The 13121-nt window shown below is 40.4% G+C and overlaps 2 protein-coding genes across 2 annotated transcripts in view; both read right to left on the reverse strand.

Annotated features, from left to right (window-relative positions):
* The window catches only part of sh3bp5lb (SH3-binding domain protein 5-like, b), a 30393-nt gene extending 24877 nt beyond the window's left edge, over positions 1-5516 (reverse strand). Inside the window, exons 1-3 of the mRNA XM_070984628.1 lie at positions 4995-5516; positions 4619-4681; positions 4346-4474 (exon numbers count right to left, since the gene is read on the reverse strand). Coding sequence (XP_070840729.1) covers positions 4346-4474; positions 4619-4681; positions 4995-5258 — 456 coding nt within the window. The 5' untranslated portion in view covers positions 5259-5516. The remainder of the gene's footprint in view (positions 1-4345; positions 4475-4618; positions 4682-4994) is intronic.
* A 4466-nt stretch (positions 5517-9982) lies between these two features.
* Positions 9983-13121, reverse strand: part of gtf2h4 (general transcription factor IIH, polypeptide 4) — a 30253-nt gene continuing 27114 nt past the window's right edge. The window contains exon 14 of the mRNA XM_070985362.1: positions 9983-12191. Coding sequence (XP_070841463.1) covers positions 12081-12191 — 111 coding nt within the window. The 3' untranslated portion in view covers positions 9983-12080. The remainder of the gene's footprint in view (positions 12192-13121) is intronic.

Here is a 13121-nt window from a genome sequence, read left to right on the forward strand (position 1 = left end):
ACATATTTATGGCTCCTACACTCAGCATTTCTCCTCCTGTTTGCCATGTTTGTAACCTGACTGCACTCTGGAGAGTGCACGTGATTGGGTCACGTTAAGGAACACGTCCTCTGGAGGATGTCACACTAGGTGTGTCATAAGAAAAAAAAAATCTGACATACTAGACTTTTTGTCTGGGTGTCATGGGAGTCCCTCCAGATGCTGCACAACAAGTTGTTTAGCAGGTCAAACTACACAGGTATTGACGCCGGATTGTGGTTCATAGTTGGCCATGATGCTGGTAACTTGTTAGCAATGACAAAATCTTCACAAAATCAGGCTGGGTTTATGTAGTCTGATCCAGGCATAAGTTGGTTCATTTGGTTCGGGCAGCATCTTAAATTAGAGGTCAGGTATGTGCTTTGCGGTTCCCCAGAAAAAAAAAACATATATATGCCAGACTTTTCTGTTTTGTTACCTGTAGGATTTTGATGGTAGTTAATCTCTACAAACAGGATGAGAGTCAGCGGGATGGAAGTGTGGAGCGTGGTGTAAAAATAAACAGTCTTTGACAAACAGGCTTTTTTTCTTCAGAGCTCTAATTCTTTTTGTACTTTAATGGTGGCCATACACGGGTAGCAAAGAAATGCACAGTCTCACCCAGATGGGGTGTGTGTCCTTTTAACAATTGTATCTGTCACCAAGAAATTAATAAAATTCTTGGTATATTACGGTATATTAAAGCAAGGCTACAAGGCTGTTGGTTTAATCTACCGCACACCCGTCCTCTGTTATGCCTCTAATGGCACATCATTGAAAGCTCATCAATAGCAATCAGGAGTAGAACAGTCTGACTGCAGATCTGACCATAATATCACGTTTTACAGCTTTTACAGCTGTGCAAATGTTATCAGTGATTGACGTCGCTTTGGACTGACGCTGTGGAGCGAGAATTTTCCATTTCGGAGTTTCGTCTCCTCCATCCTCACATCTCTTCCTCGCATCCCTCTCTCATGTCCTCGCTAGGCAGAGCTAAGACGCGAGGAGAGGAAGTGAGTGGAGGAGACGAGGAGACCAATTTACCGAATAAAAGCACCCTCACTCACCTGCAAACTATCCCCACTGCTTGATTTGGCCCACATCATCACCCATGAGAAGGGAGCCCCCCAGACACAAACTTCTTTAAAAACATAAATATACCATTTAATGTTGTCAAATTCTCTCCGGGCACTCCGGCTTCCTCCCACAGACCAAAAACATGCTCATTAGGTTGATTGGTGACTCTAAATTGCCCCTAGGTGTGAGTGTGAGTGTGAATGGTTGTGTGTATGTGCCCTGCGATCGGCTGGCGACCGGTTCAGGGTGTACCCTGCCTCTCGCCCGTTGACAGCCGAGATAGGCTCCGGCCCCCCCGCAACCCCGAAAGGGAAAAGCGGCATAGAAAATGGATGGATGGATGGATGGATGTTGTCAAATATTACTACAAAATGTAAAGAACTCTAATCTAATACAGGTTGACCCAAAATACATAATAAACTGAAGAAACAACAAACGAAAAGCCCAACTTAACAACTCCCCTGCTACTCGCTCCCCTCTCTCTACCTTCTACCTTGGTATGACCTAACAAGGTGTTTTGGAACTGCTGCGGTGCTTTTCATTTTCATTGAATTGTGCCTCCTCGTCTCTTCTCTCCTTTGTCAACCCGGAAGTCATTTCCCCTCCGCCATGATGAAGGATCTTCCAATTGCTTAAATGCACCTGAAGGAGACAAGGAGCGAGGAGAGAGGAGGCTTCTGAAGGAGATCAGAGTGAGGATACACCGGTGTAGCCTACGCGGCGGAAGTCTTTTATTATTTAAGGGGCGTGTCGAATGTGTCACACGTTTGAATCATGGCGGGAGCAGGTAAACATCATCAGTAATTGACGTCGCTTCGGACTGATGCTGTGGAGCGAGGATTTTTCATTTTTGGAGTTTTGTCTCCGTCCTCACGTCTCTTCCTCGCATCCCTCTTTCATGTCCTCGCTGGGCGGAGCTAAGACGTGAGGAGAGGAAGCGAGTGGAGGAGACGAGGAGACCAATTTACCAAATGAAAAGCACCCCTGGAGTCCTGTGGCTGCATTCTCATGTGTGCACTGTGAAAACACACCCCCCGGAAGTTGACCTCAGAGAGAGAGAAGTTAGTCAAAATAAAAGCACCAAACCAAAATAACAAACTTCCTACATTAGTCTTATGAGGGGGGATGTTTTCCAGAACACTCACATTACTACTCAGCTCTAAACTCTGTCCATCTGTTATTCCGCAACTTTCCCAGTCAGTTTTGTTGCTCCTGTCCCAACTTGTTTGCTGCATCAGATTCATAATAAGACTATATTCACAAAAGTGCATTAAGTTGATGAGGTAAAGCATTAAATATATTGTTTTTGTCCTGTTTCAATTGAGTATATGTCAAAAAGGATTAGCAAATTATCATATTCTGTTTTATTTATGTTTTGCACGGTGTCCCAACTATTTTGGAATTGGGGTTGTATTTACATACTACTTTGGGACTCCCTTTAAAATAAAGTCTCAGTGTCTTTGGTGTTTATCCTGATGAAAGAACAAAGTCATTCCAGACACACAGCTCAATGAGCTCTGTCAAAGCCTGGAGGAAGGTGTATCTTCATTAGTTTGGGAGAAAGCTGAAGTCAAGGTTATTTAAATGACACAGGAAGGTTTAGTCAACATTTCTGCATGAGAAAGCAGCAGGAAGACCCGGCTGGATGGAGAAGGCAGTGTTTCCTCCACATTCTTTTAGGAGTGGTTTGCCACCATTCCTAAATGAGCCTAGCCGCCGCTCCTTCAAATTTCTTATTTTTTCTTTTTTTATTGTCACAAATACACCACCGCCGCATGTCTGTGCACCTTCACAGCAGAGTCTGACGTTAATTACTCGCGAGAGCGCGGCCTTGAAAGTGACATCACGTCAAGTACCCAGGCACCAGGTCAGGGAGTCAGAGGAGTGTCATCTTGGAAAATAGGGCAGCGACTTAATTTAGAAAAGGTAGACTTATTAGCTTAAGATAATTCATAATAGACTTTACAAGTTAAATAGACATTCGCAAAATACTGATGGCCAGCTAACATTACGTAACATATCGATAGCTTAAGTTAATTGGGCCCGGTGCCAACTCAGTGTCGCTAACATGAGTAAACTAATTGATAGCATTAAGCTAATATCTAGTCGTGATGCGTCAGTCGCGAACGAAACAGCCGGTTCTTTGAAGTGAACGATCGGGGCGGGAGCGAGAGCCGCTTTGCTGTTGTTGTTTTTTTTGTTTTTCTTTTCAACTTCTTCTCCGTTCAAGCCGCACGTGATTGGTCGACTACATCATGTGTGGTGGCTTTTGTTTTTGTTCAGAGAAATAAATCTAGCTTTTCCCATCTAAGAACCTGTGTCCGCAACACACAGGTACAGAAATTACAGTACAAAAATAAACACACACAAACACACACACACACACACACACACACACACACACACACACACACACACACACACACATTCCCTGTTGCTAAAACACAAATGATAGTAGCATTAACATTAAATCAACAACCACTGCACTTGATAGTGTTACATATTTCATAGTGTGACATATTTCTGGACAGCTAAGGAACCAGTTTTATCATCAGGAGCTACAGTGTGATTGCACAGATATGCTGGTTGTTGTGAATAAGATCTTGCGTCAAAACAGTAATGAGTACATTTGTCCATTAATCCAGCTTTCACATTGTCATTTAGTTTGTATTCATTGACAAAAAATAGAATAGATTCTGTCATAGTTCCCGCTTTCAAATATTATATTCATTTAGTTTAAGTCTCATTTTCTTTGTGTAAAAAAAGGTTATCAACACTTATTTTTCCTCCTAGTTTTCATTCACAAGATCAATACTGCTCAGGACATTACTCAATAACCTCATCTGACACAAAACAGTGCAACACTGAAAAAGAAATCCCCTCACAAAGTTTCTGTATCATCTTATCCAGCCTATTTATATCAAATGGATGGGTTAAACTACTACTTAAACTACTAACATCTCTGAATATGACACAATACAATTCAATAGAAGCAAACACTACAGCATCCTGAATGAACCTAAGGTTCATTTTTCATAAGGTTCAGTTCATAAGGTAGCTCTCTTAAATAGTTTGAACAAAAACTGAACATTATAAACTTCGTGAATGTATGAATTATTGCAGGACAATCTACACAGATTGCCCCCATTTATACTGGGTGAACCCATTAAACTGCCAACTGAGAGTACATCTTTCATACTAATCTATGCACATACACCGAAGACTCATGTGCAGCTATACTACCACATACCTCTTTGGCAAGTCTGCGGGCTTCATAGTAGGGCCTTGCTTTCTCAATGCAGGGACCAAGCTGGGAGCCCTGAGCATTGAGCTTCCTGGCAGAATCAGTAAGAATCCTCCTATAGCTGGACCTGGCATCCTGCAGGGAGCGCACACATGACATAAAATCACAACTCACATCCTTGCCATGTCACTGTGTGAACGCTGAGGCTGTGATAATAAGACAAGTGAACAGCCTTTCAGTGTACAAACATTGTGACTGTGACACAAACAGCTTCCTCACATCCAGCTGCAGCTCCAGCTTGTTGATCATTTCACTGGCATGGTTGAGATGCTCCAGCTCCTCCTGGAAACACAGGGGAAGATGATCTAAATTGAAAACAGAATGCACACAAAGGCTGGAGAGACGCTGGAAATTAAGCAATTATAAAGTGTTCAGAGAGGGGAGCGTTTGCTTCCCAGAGATGCAGGGTTCAAGATAAACATGCCAGATGCCAGTTTGTGGAAAGAGAAGACTAGTGCCATGTATATTTTATAACGGCTTCACTTCACTAAATATGCCCCATGTACTAATATGAAACTGGATGATTTGTGCAAAAGATACAACTCAGGCTTTATCTATTAGACTACTTCAGTGATATTGCTAATGTTTAACATGCCTGAATTCTAGGGTCTAGTTCCTCTTCGTGTTTTTCGGCATTTTCTTCCTCTCCAGTTTTATTCTGGTTTTCAGCGTCATCACGGGCATCCTCATACTGCGCCTTCGTGTCCTGCGAGGTGTGTACAACCACTCCTCTTCGCTTCAACATCACGGCGCTCCCCTCTCCCTCTTTCGCCTCTTCCCCCGGGGTCTCCTCCCGCACACCGGGCGGTTTGGGGCACTCCTCGACGGTCGACGTTTCACGCGAGCTCTCTGGGTCCATTCGCGGCCTGTTGTTCGGCTAACGTTTTACGGTTATATATTCTCCCACGACAATACGGTGTCAGCGTTTACACTCCCGGAAAGCTCCTCGGAAAACACTTTATACTTAAAGTGTTCAAATGTGTCGCTGTGTCTGCAGTACAAAAAAGACGGTCTGACTAATCCTGGCCACTATGTCGGCACCTACAGGCATTCACGCACATGACCCGAGCGGCACTCCGCACTGCTCCCCCTTGCTCTGCTTTTGTTTTGATCGTTCACAAAATTAGTGATTTGCTCATTTATGTCCTGGTACTTTTTGTACTCATTTACAATGTATCCAGTTATAAATGTATCATGTGGGCACGGCTAAATAAGTTTAAGTCCATGTTTTGTAGATGAGGAGCCGGCCCTATTCAGAATTACAGCATGTGAGCCAAAGAAGGGTAAGAAAAGGAGGAACATTTTAAATGCAGTGAAACCGCAATAAAAGTGAGTAGCAAGGAAAGAAAACACAAAGGTACTATATCCTACAAAGATTAAAAGGCGATTAACTGAACAAATTTCATTTATTGATGGCCATAAATCTTTGTTTAAAATAAGTGAATATTTTGTGATCAAGCTCTGTTCATGCCACAGGCAACTCTTGTGACAACTGGCTGCGCTTTAATTTTCATGCTTAACATAAATATGAAGAGGTTTATTATGGGATATCCACATAAATTAAGGAAAAATAGGGACTGGATGATGGCAATAAAAAAAAGAGGGAAAAAAAGCTCTTCAGAACCTATACTGTAGGCATTCTTTATGGGCCACATCCATGAAAATCGATTCTAGTATCTTTGTGGGCCCTCTTCACACGAGGGCCCTGTCTGCTCAGCCCCCTTTGTCTCCTGGTCTGATGCCCTGGTTGTGAATACTCTTTCAGTGCAGATCTTCATCCTTGTCAGTTGAGAAGACAGACAACAGTATTGTAAACAGCGCAAATCACAAAGATAATGGATGATACAATTCACATCCCAGCAGGTCAGAGTATTAGCACAGAGAAGATATTTATTTGCAGCCAGTGATTTATAGGATGAGATAAGGGGTGCACAGAATCTCTTTGGTTTACACACTGAGCTTCCCTATCAGGTGAATCTAGAAGTTCTTCTATTGTGTATCCACTAGCAGCTGTGTGTTTTTTACAGTGCTACAGAATACATGGACAGCATACTGGACTGAAATATCCCCAGAGAAAGAATCAATTGTTCTGCGGAAATTAACCACTAACTACCTTTGAACACATTTGTACTGCTTTTTAAAAAAGAACCCAAGTAGAACATTCAAATCACAAAAGAGAGCAGGTTTACTGTATTTTAAAGATGATTTTCCATAGATTTTCCATAGAAAGTGTGTGTCACCAGGAGACTTCAAGTTTTGGTATTGTTCTTGTCCTAAAAGTTTGTGCAAGTGTCTCACCAAATGGGAGGAGGCCATACATTGGTCGAAGTCAGATTTTTTGTAAAATGTGCCACATAGATTTTAGTGTATCACACAGAGGAAAAAGTGACAAATCTACCGAACCTAAGTGCAACCAAATGGTGCAGACACATGCTCCACCAATGTCTGTATTTATAGCCATTTTCATCTTCACCCTCTCTTATCAATTGTCTCTCTTGCCAGTCCCCTCTCTCAAAATCACGAGAAGCATAATGTGTAAGTGATGTGTACATATCCTTCAAGTAATACATAAATAAAATAAGTGCTGAATTTATCTGCCCCTTCGTGTTTTCATTTATTTAATGCAGGGATGTTCACAGCATTTCTCTTTTAACCAGGGATCTGAATCTGACCACCTAACTGTAGTCACAATGTAGGAACCAGTTAACTAAGTCCTTGTTGCTTTGATAATTGAATCTCACTACTGTTATTCATCTTGGTGACAAAAAAAAACAAACATTCCCAGTGGCTTACATTTATGGCATTATTGAATGAAACAGAACTTGTATGCAGCTATTAATAAAACTTTAAAAACTTAGCTCTAATACCCTTACATCATTTAAGAGGAAAGATTTAGATGCCAACAACAGTGCACATCTATTACAGGAGATAATGTGCTCCCAAATGAACATCTAGTTGGCCAGTTCCAGATGTTTCCTAATCTTTACAGTGTTAATCTCAAACTGGAAAGTACGTTTCACTTGTGTGAACAAGTGTACTGCAGTTGTTTCATCCCTGAACTCCAGTCTGCTAGTTATTTAAACTGCATTTGCAAAACTATGCAGTGATTATCTGATATCGGTTATAACACAAAGGAAGGTCCTATACAGGAGAGAAGTTGAACTTGTAAGTTGGAGAGATTCTTCAATAATTCACAAAAGCTGCTACAGTAAACTGTGGGGCTATCCTTACATTAGAAAAGCTGAAGTCTGCATTGATTGTAGCATTATCTTCATAAGTCATTAGAGAATGTGATAATGTCCATGTGGTCTCCTTTCTCCACAACCACATGGATGGCACCAAACCCACGCTACTTAATACACCAGGTTTTCCTTATGTAGTCATTCAGTTTTCATATCGTGGGTGCGTTTCTGTTAAAGCAAGACACTTTATTGAAGATTTGAAATATGACAGTGTACACATATCATCTTGTCAGACCTGGTCTATGGAGGTTTGCTTCAGTGCACGACCATCATGTGTACATATTTAATACCCAAAACTTGAAAAGGGCAGATTTTCTCTGAACACGATGGCTGAGTGAATGACACAGTTCTCACAATGAACTTTATTACATTATTAATCAAACTGAAAGCATTTCTAAATAGTGATTCTTAACTGTTTTATGAAATGACTGAAAAGCAAGCATTGGCATGAGCACAACCCTCAGACTTGATCTTTCTACTTGTGATGACTTGATAGTCCTCAAAGTGATTGCCACAGAGTGAAGAGGGAGAAAGAATTGCAAGAGGGACTTTACTTCTTTCTCCTCATATTGAACACACACTGCTTCAGCCTGGTTTCCTCACCTATAGAAAGTATATTTGCACACAAAAACAAAATGTTTGGTATTATTGTCTTTACATTCCAGTGTGTTGTAGCTAATCATTTCAACCAATAAAGCAACACGTCTTCCAGGTGAACTGCAATGAAAATAGGAATTATCACCAATATCTCTACCTTAATTTATGTTTGTATCAAAGCCAAAGGCTGAGAAATGCACAGTATTTATTATATCAGCACACTTAAAGACATGACTATTATGATACATCTATTTCTCCAATATGCTCCCTCAGTGCTACATATTAACATCAGAATAACAGGAAACAACAAGTTTGATCTGTCTCCTAGACTGACAGTTGTGGAGCTTGCTGACAGCAGCTCAAGCCTGCCTGACAGCCAAGCCTGGGCTGTTTATAGCAAGAATCTGATGTTATTATTGATGATTTTTTTTTTTTTTTTCCCCATTGTACCCATGAACTCTTATTTTGGTCTCACATGGCAAGACTGCCTTTCTTTACTGGAAGTTAATGTTAGCTGTCCCAACCAGTACAATGTCACATTACCACACATCATCAACAGGGGCTAAATGATGCCAGGTTGAGACAGCTACACAATTATTAGGAAGCCTCACTAAAACAAGAGCACAGTATGATACAGCTGCAGAATTACGCCATTGTGACTGCTAGAAAACAGATAAAACAGGTACAGACTAAGCAAACACAGTGCAGCAGTGCTGCAGTGTGCTTCCTTGGTCTGGATCATGTCAGTGGTTTTCTCAATTTTCTATTAGACACAAGGTCTAAGCTTACTCACCCGAAGGCAAGGTAATCAGACTCAAGCACCTTGTGGTTGCATCGCCTGAGAACCCAGCAGTACTTGTTCACCATATTGTGGAGGAGTTCAAGTCACAGATCCTGAAAACACGTTTTTTGGATGAAGATCACACACTGAAAGAGCAGCAATTAATTCCAACCAAGAACATTAAACTGTTTCCTCAGCTAAAATTACGATCAAAGTAACAAATTGCTGAACAATGAGTGGTGATATCTGTGCAAAGGCATCACTCCTTTTCCTTCATATGCACAATAAATGTTACTGAACTGATTGGATTAACCAATTAAATATGTATCAGTAAATGGTGAAAAAAATTATGATTAATGTGCAAGCTTCCTTTCACTTTTGCCATTTTATTCCTTTTACTCGTTGGGAATCTGTGTTTTATGTCAATGGATAAAGCTACTTGGAATGTTGTTTACAGTACTCACTGGTATGGTGAAAGTGAACCAGCGATACTGGACATCCCATGGACAGGAATGAAGTGGCCCTTCTTTTTCCACTTGCAGGGATGGAGATCAGTGGGTCACTTGGCTTATCCCTAATTCATTATCATCATTAAACTATAATAAGTGCCATGCCCTTACCCTTCTCATCAGAGAACACATGTGCCAGCTGCTGTATTGTAGTGCAGCAGAGCAAAATCAATGTGCTGTTTACATTGTATAGGGCCCTATTAAACTGATATGAAGTCTTAATTTTTTTTAGATTGTTTTCTGTGTTTTACAATTAAAGCCCATTTCGTGTTTAAACATGTGGTGGATAAATAAAGTTTCAATATATATCAAAGAATTTGATGTAACACAACATTATTTGTTAGCAAATGGATCATCTGCAGGACAACACCCAAATACAACTTGAACACTCAGGCAATACTCCTTGTTTACAATGTTTGATGAAAAACGGACGTAACTTTTTTTTTTTTTTTTTACGTACTGTAGTGGACACAGGAAGTGACACTGAACTAATTTGTGCAGTGTCTAAAAGACATGAAAATTCGGAGCTGTGTCAACCAGTCAGTGTCTAGTAGTTGGTTGTCACAAACCCTGATGGTGTGAGGATCCATTCATTACTACTTGCAGCTTTAATTCCTGTTGAAGTTTATCTAATTGTGGGGGGAGATCATCATCTCTTAACATACTTAATTTTATGTTTGAAGTGCATTTTATTAAAAAGCATTAGATTTTTAGCTAATTCCTTGCTAAATTGAATTGCAGATTTCCTAATTTAGTGTTTGAGCAGTTCCCAATACCTCCCAAAGTCATTGTGAAAAACTGCATAATTCCAATACTGTTCACTGTTGTAAACCTCTGATTACATAATAATGGGCAACTGCATTTCCAATGATTAAAAACCCTTTTTTACATCTTCAATTAAATTCAATTCAATATATCTTTATTTGTCCCACAAGGGGAAATTCCAACCAGAAACCCTTGATTTGTCAGATTCAGTTTAAGATTCTTTTATAATCAGTTATTATTGCAGGAATAAAATCTCCTTCTGTTACCTTTCTTTCCATATCCTTGGAAACTGGCCAAAAGTCATTTCTAGAGAAAAGACAGGAATCTTTGTTGCTCTTACTGTATTGTAGATCTGTTGGGTTATGATGTCTCCAGTAAGTTTTCAATTGATTAGAAAAGTTCAGAACTGATGAGACTGATGGATGAGAGGCAAAATGTCTTCTAGAACCACAAGCAAGTCCAGTTGCCTTTGGAAGCTCTTAGAATTACCATGACCTGGATGAATGAGGATCTTCATAGAAGCTCAGTCAATTATAGGAAAGAGGTGTTTCCCAAATACACATGAACCAATTTCAAAAATAGTATGGTTAAGAGTGTAACAAACAAGAGGGGCCTTTCTTTGATTTAACTCTCTATTACTCGGCAGCACAGTAGACTTTTTTTTCCATCCAAATATGCTCTGGCCCCACCACCAAAGTGAAGCTTGTTCTCTGGAAGGTAGGCATTGTTCTTTGACTTTCTCTAGATTTCATCTCTCACCATGCGACAGAGAAGAATGATCCCTTTTGTTGCTTATGTCTCATCCTCCGAGTCTCTGTGCCATGCTGATTCTATCAGCAGCTCTCGTTCCTAAGTGTAGCGTCACATTCGGACAAATCCCAGAAATTGTTTTACATCCTTGTTGTCACATTTAGGCACACCATAAAGCTGAAGGCTTCTGATTATTGCTACTGTAGTGAATTTTGTTTTCACCTGCTGTTTCTCACATTTTCTTTTCAGCATACAGTTTTCTGTCTTTTATTGCTCCATGGCCAAATTAAAGAGATTCTTTAAGCTCTTTGATATCTAATGAGTTGCTATTGATCATGTGTGCAAATTCATCATCTCTATCATTTATCATTTTCAGGATCATCAATTGTAGGTCATACAATGAGGGCTCTGGTCCGCTAAGAAAGCTGTTTGCTTTCTTAGCGGCCGGGCTGTTGATGGGAGTGTCTGGTAGAGGCTCCTGTGCACAAACTTTGTTCATCTCAGCATAGCTGTGCCCACCACTTATGTTATTTTGAACCACAGTGTCATGCATCCATGTTTACAAGTTACTGGTCTTCTTTTCTCTGCTTTTGTTGGTGGATTTCTCAGTTTCTTGGTGCGTTACCACCATCAACTATCAATCAGTACTAAATAATCCACATGCTTGCGCACCTGCACATGCATCCTTGTTCATGTGCACAACACTAACAAAACAGGGACCCACCGACAAAGCAGTCGTAAAAAATTCCACAGGGAACCTTTAACTAATGGTGGCAGAAAATACATCCAAACACATGTATAGACATTGCTTTATGTATAGTATAAAAGACAGTATTTCATATTCTTGAATATTTTCTTCTCATCACCATTTAATCCAAATACATGGAGGTCAATATTTTATAAAACATAATTCAATCATCTCCACTTTCTTACAGCACTGACAACAATGAACATCTGTGGCAGCAAGAAAATCCTAACACCATAGGAATAACTGTCAACAGGTGTGATGTCACTGCACCTTCTTTGTCTTCTGTCAGTCATATGTGAGACTTCTGTTGTTTCCAGAACCTCTTGACCTCACTGTGTCCCTGCGGTGTCACCACCATCACCCTGTGAGCCACGTCTTGCCACACCAGACAGCCCAGGCCCTGCACCATAACAACTGCATTAACCAGCAGCAGGTGACTGGAGTAACAGACAGTGTCAGCACATCACAACAGGGGAATTCATTAAAGAGGTGGATACAAAGATCATCAACAGCAGTGGTTCTCAACTGGTCTGACTTCAGGACCCACCATCACCCCTTAATGACAAGCCGCGAACCAAATAGAGGAAAAAAGACAACATTCCACTGCATAAAAAATACCCTTCAAAATAAAAGCACAGGATTTATTGCTTAACTTTTTTTTTTTTTGTCCCACCAGTTGAGAATCACTGCTCTAGACCAGTGGTTCTCAACTGGCCTGGCTTCAGGACTCACCATCACCCCTTAATGACAAGCCCCGACATTAATAGACGCCCGCGACCCACTTTTGGGTCGCGACCCACCAGTTGAGAAACACTGATCAAGAGGACCTGCTGTAAACACAAGGAGCTGATGATTATGCCATTAATCAACAGTCCTTTGTCTGTCTTATGTTTCAGTTATTGAATATGGCATCCAATGCACTGCATGCACTCACTGCACGTCTCACCTGGCATTAATGTATGGAAGTGTACAAACTTATAAAAGCTAAATGAAGAAAATAATGAGATTCTTTTACTAGGACTCAAATCAGCAAGGACAAAAAGCCGCACTCAATGCTTGGTGTCCTTAGGACACAGATTAAAACTTAACATCACAAACTTTGGCGTGATTTTAGACTCTAAATTTTTAGGGGGTTTTTTTTAGACTTTTAATATTCAATAACATCATCATTTTTTTTTTTTTTTTCAGTTTGCTATTGAAATATTCACTCACACATTTATTGCTAGCCATTTAGATGACTGTAAGTCTTTTGTGGCCACTGTAATTCTTTTTACTGGATTACCTAAAAAGTTTAGTTTTTGAAAACTACAGTGGGTTCAGAAAGCTCAAA

The sequence above is a fragment of the Chaetodon trifascialis genome, chromosome 17, assembly GCF_039877785.1.
Source record: "Chaetodon trifascialis isolate fChaTrf1 chromosome 17, fChaTrf1.hap1, whole genome shotgun sequence".
NCBI classification, from domain to species: domain Eukaryota; kingdom Metazoa; phylum Chordata; class Actinopteri; order Chaetodontiformes; family Chaetodontidae; genus Chaetodon; species Chaetodon trifascialis.